At 29.2% G+C, this 5,077-nt stretch overlaps 1 protein-coding gene across 1 annotated transcript; it reads left to right on the top strand.

Annotated features, from left to right (window-relative positions):
• Nucleotides 1–1,581: 1,581 nt before the first annotated feature.
• On the top strand, nucleotides 1,582–4,865 carry LOC111904652 (lysM domain-containing GPI-anchored protein 2). Its single transcript, XM_023900392.3, has 3 exons — nucleotides 1,582–2,382; nucleotides 4,007–4,134; nucleotides 4,220–4,865. Exons 1-3 carry the CDS (start codon nucleotides 1,708–1,710, stop codon nucleotides 4,434–4,436), a joined length of 1,020 nt encoding a protein of 339 aa, XP_023756160.2. The 5' UTR covers nucleotides 1,582–1,707; the 3' UTR covers nucleotides 4,437–4,865.
• Nucleotides 4,866–5,077: the final 212 nt, after the last annotated feature.

Below are 5,077 nucleotides of genomic sequence, written 5' to 3'. Positions count from 1 at the left end.
ATTTGTCTATTTTCCATTTGAAACCGTATAAATATATTTTTATTACATTTTAAACCGTAGAAACATATTTTTTTCGTTTAAAAACCACATTTTATTTAAATACAAGGTGTTTTTTTCTTACATTCAAAGCATTAGTTATATAATGAGAATCAAACTAACCATAAGCTTCTAATAAGATATAAAAATTTGATGGGTTGCAAACTTGATATCTGAGTTTTGATCGACTACACGCCTCCACACCTCCATACACATTTTAAAGTTACATATTTAATATAAAATACAATTTTTATATAACTAATACATATTTATATATAAAAATATGGTTTGACTGTAAAAAAATGTATTTATACAAAACTATGGTTTTTAAATGTAAAATTAACATATTTATACGGTTTAAATGTATTAAAAAAAATATTTATACGATTTAAATGTATTAAAAAAATATTTATACGGTTCCAAATAGAAAATTGTCAACATTGAACAAAATTGGAAAAAATGATGTCCGATTTGGAACAAAAAAACATAATGTCAAAGTTGAAAGAAAAAATTAAACTTATTGTCAAAATCGAAAAAAAAAAATGAAAACTTAGTGTTTTTTGTGAGAAAAAATTCAATTTTGACACATCAGCATATAATGTCAGCATGTCACGTTATCAAAACTGACACGTAATCATGCCACGTCAGCATATAACCTGGTTAACCGGTCAAGTGGTCAGAATTGTAACAAATTGAAAAACACAGTGTGAAAATTGACACAAGAAAAAAACACAGTGTCAAAATCAAATTTCTGTATAAAAAAATATTTTTTTGTGCCATTTACGCATAACAAATCAGTAAAAAGGCATGTCAACTACAAAACATAAATCTTTATTTTCATTATATATTAACAAAAATATTTAAAAAAAAAAGGTTTTTATATAGAAAAAGGTTTTTTTATGTGAAAACATGATTTTTTTTTGGTATAAATATGATTTTATACAATATATATATATATATATATATATATATATATATATATATATTCAAAGCAAAATTTTGAAAAAAAAAATGTAAAAAAACTAAATTTAAAATGAATTCGTAACAAAAATTTGAAATCTAACAAAAAAAATATAAATTTTGAATCAAATTTGTAAGAAAATTTAAAATATAAGTCAAATATGTAAATTTTAAAAATGAGATAACATGTTGACCGTATAAAATGATTAAAATAAATATAATTACGTGTGTGTAAACTTAATTAAATAAAAAATATATACAAAGACTAAATGGATTATAAACCCAAAATATAAAAACTTTATAATGTTTACACAATTGTATGGTAAAAAACTCAAACCGAAAGATTACCGATAAACCTGTTAAAATAAACAAATAATAAAGTAGTTAACTTGTATTTTTCGGATTAATTCTTATATTTTTCTAAATATATTTTTTTAATTATTTGAATTTGTCCATCTTAGCCGTTATATTTTTTGAAAAAACAAAATAAAATAATTAAAGGTTTAATGAGGAACAATTAAAAGGGCAAAATTCAAATAGTCTTCAAAAGTCTATTTCTTGCAAGCACAAAATTTATTACAGACATATGGTCTTCTCCTTCCCTCACAACTTTCCTTCCGCCATTTATATACCCTCCAAAAATTCCAAAATCCAAATAGCGCCTTCTGTTACAAGCACAAAATTTCTTATAACTTTACAGAAAGAGAAAACATGGTGTTTTCCAACATCATTTTCTTCCCCATCTTGTTTTTACTCTGTTCCATCTTCTCCATTCATTCAACTGCACAAACACAAACTCTTGGTTTCCGATGCACAAACACCACCACCTGCAACTCACTCGTCGACTACAGACTCCCAAACACCACCTCCATCTCTTCCATCCTCAAACTCTTCGGAGTCAAAAACCTCCGCTCTTTCCTCGCCGCAAACAACCTCCCAATCACCACCCCACAAACCCAAACCTTCCCCGCCTCCCAAATCCTCAAAATCCCCTTCCCCTGCTTCTGCCGTAACGGCGTCGGAATCTCCGACCACCGGCCGATATACACCGTGCTTCCCGAAGACGGTCTTGACCATATCGCCGCCGATGTTTTTTCTAACATCGTGACGTACCCGCAGATCCAGTCTGTTAATAATATATCTGATCCGAATAATATATTGGATGGTCAGAAGCTGTGGATTCCATTGCCGTGTAGCTGCGATGAGGTTGATGGGGAGACGGTGGTGCATTATGGATACATGGTGGCCGTCGGCAACACGGCGAGTGAGATTGCGTTACAGTTTAATACGACGGAGAGCACGTTGTTGTATTTGAATGGGATGAATAGTTCTCTAGACTTGATAGATGATACTATTATTGACGTTCCTCTTATGCCTTGTTCCCGAGTTTTTTTGTTAAATTCATTAAAGGAAAAGGACCTTGTTCTCGAGTTTTTTGTTAAATTCATTAAAGGAAAAGGATGGAAAATTTTGACAGAAAGAAAGGGAGGTGAAGGAAAATATAATTTTTTTTCTTAAATTCATTAAAGGAAAAGGATGGAAAATTTTGACAGAAAGAAAGGGAGGTGAAGGAAAATATTAATTATTCCGTGTTCCCGAGTTCGGAGGAAATGAAAGGAAATGAAAAGAAAATTTTATGTTTTGTGTTCCCGAGTTAGGAGGAAAAAGAAAATAAAACTTCAAATTTTCCTTCCCCTCACTTTCTTCCCAAATCCGTCCAATTTGGGAGGAAAATTTGGAAGGAAAATATGGCTCCAAAATTCTTCTTCTCCCTCACTTTCCTTCTATTAATGAAACTCGGGAACACAGTTTTCCTTCGTCACCCCTCACTTTCCCTCCGTATCCTCTCATTTCTCTCCTTAAGTAGAACTCGAGAACAAGGCGTTAAAGGTAGTATATTCAGCATTCCTTTGTTTTTTTCCCTTTTATTACGTGGGTCAGTGTTTGAGCATCATATATGGTGTTTGGATATAAAAAAAAAATAAATAAATAAATAAAATAATAAATATTGTTTATCTTTACTTATAAGTTAAAATTAAATGCATGGATGGATAGAAAACACTAAAAATCAATTTATTACGGTGGAAATAAGCTAAGACCATCTCCAATGCATTGAACTTATATGAGTTCAATGGATTGCCACATATACATTCCACTCATTATACAACTTTATCCATTAAACTCTACACTCCATTGAACTCTATACAATTTAATGGACTGTCACATTATTTATCATTTTCTTTTTTTTATTATTTTTAAAAAATTAATTAACATGAAATTAAAAATTAAAAACTACAATTAAAATTAACATTAATTAAAAAATTAAAATAAAAATAATTTATATATATATATATATGTGTGTGTGTGTGTGTGTGTGTGAGAGAGAGAGAGAGAGAGAGAGAGAGAGAGAGGGGAGAGAATATAGAGTTCAACTCCCCATTCCATTGAATCCTAGTCACTTTTTCACAATGAAGATTTTGAGTTTAATGAGATTAAACCCTCAACTCCCATTGGAGATGGCCTAAATAAGTTAATTTAAAAAAAAAACATTTCCCACTTACTTATAGTTTATTGTTTATTATTAATTCAAACATTTTGCAAAAAGTGTTTTCTTTCACATCCTCCGGTCTAATAACCATATTTGATACCCCTAGTTTGATTATATATATATATATATATATATATATATATATATATATATATATATATATATATATATATATATATATATATATATATATATATATATATAAAAAGGGAGTTTCAATATAAAAATGTTTAACTTTGAGAAGATTATTCGTGAGTGATGTTTATGGAATATTTATTTAACGTCATTTTTAAAACATAATAAACATTAAATTCGTAAATTCATATATGAATATTTTTTTTGCATAATTTTCATACATTTTCTCAAATGTTACATCATTTATAGAAAAAAAATTAAAAAAAAAATATCCAGATAACATTTTATTTATACATCTAATATCAATATTTTTGTTATTTCTAACAGTTTGCACATCTATGGTACAAATTACAAAATAACTCTTCTGACTACCCTTTAATCGTCCCAAATGGTACTTACACTCTTACGGCTAACAATTGTGTCCAATGCGAATGCAATGCTGCAAATAGTAGGATGTAAGTGAACACATCAAACTCAATTTATTTATTTATTTATTATATATTTTAAAATTAATATAATCATTTTTATGGATTTTTTTAGATTAGAATGCAAGCCATCAACGATTATTTTGCCACAAGGGCAAACTTGTCCATCCATGCAATGTGTGGGGAGCGATTTTAATTTGGGGGCCACCACTTTTGATTCTAATTGTAAGCATTCAAGATGTTCGTATGCCGGTTACACAAATCGCACCATTTTTACTACGGTTACTCACGAGTCTACATGTCCAAGTAGTCCATCAGGTAAATTGTCTTAATATATACAGTCGGTTAAAACTTAAAAGATAAATCACAAACTGTAAATAGACAAATAAGTAGCAACATTCACTTTAATCCTAATTTGGTCCCCAACCTTTGAAAATTGTTAGTAAAAGCCTTCAACTTTCAGAATCTATACAAAATACCATTCAACTTTGTCAAAATGTTACATGTTTTTTGGTCATAATTTTTTTTAAGCATAGTCGTTTTGGTAAAAAAAAATACCGTTTAACTTTGTTTGCATGATAAAGCAACATAACTTTCGTTAAATTATCTATTTTGGCATCTTACTTGCAATTTGTCGTATTACAATAACCAATTACAGACTTATAAACAGTGGCGGACGCAGACTGTTTTAGTAGGGGTGTCCCTCGTACTTCAAGCGGGTGCACCTAATAAAATAAAAATAAAAAAAAATAAAAAAAAAATAAAAATTTACACTGCGTGCCGGAAATTAAACAGTGGCCCGGGACCCCAAAGGCCCTTAATAGGTCCGCCATTGCTTATAAAAACTCTAACCAATTATAGCAGTGTCATCAAAGTAGGAAACAATTTTCATTGCTATGATTAGTAGGTTTTTCAAACTATTTTTCATAATAAAAAATAATATTAAAGTATAATACTATAACTGAGTATAATT

Source organism: Lactuca sativa, chromosome 8 (genome assembly GCF_002870075.4).
Source record: "Lactuca sativa cultivar Salinas chromosome 8, Lsat_Salinas_v11, whole genome shotgun sequence".
In the NCBI taxonomy this organism is placed as follows: domain Eukaryota; kingdom Viridiplantae; phylum Streptophyta; class Magnoliopsida; order Asterales; family Asteraceae; genus Lactuca; species Lactuca sativa.
Note: the sequence above shows the minus strand (reverse complement) of the source record. Positions and strands in the feature narration are given on the sequence as shown.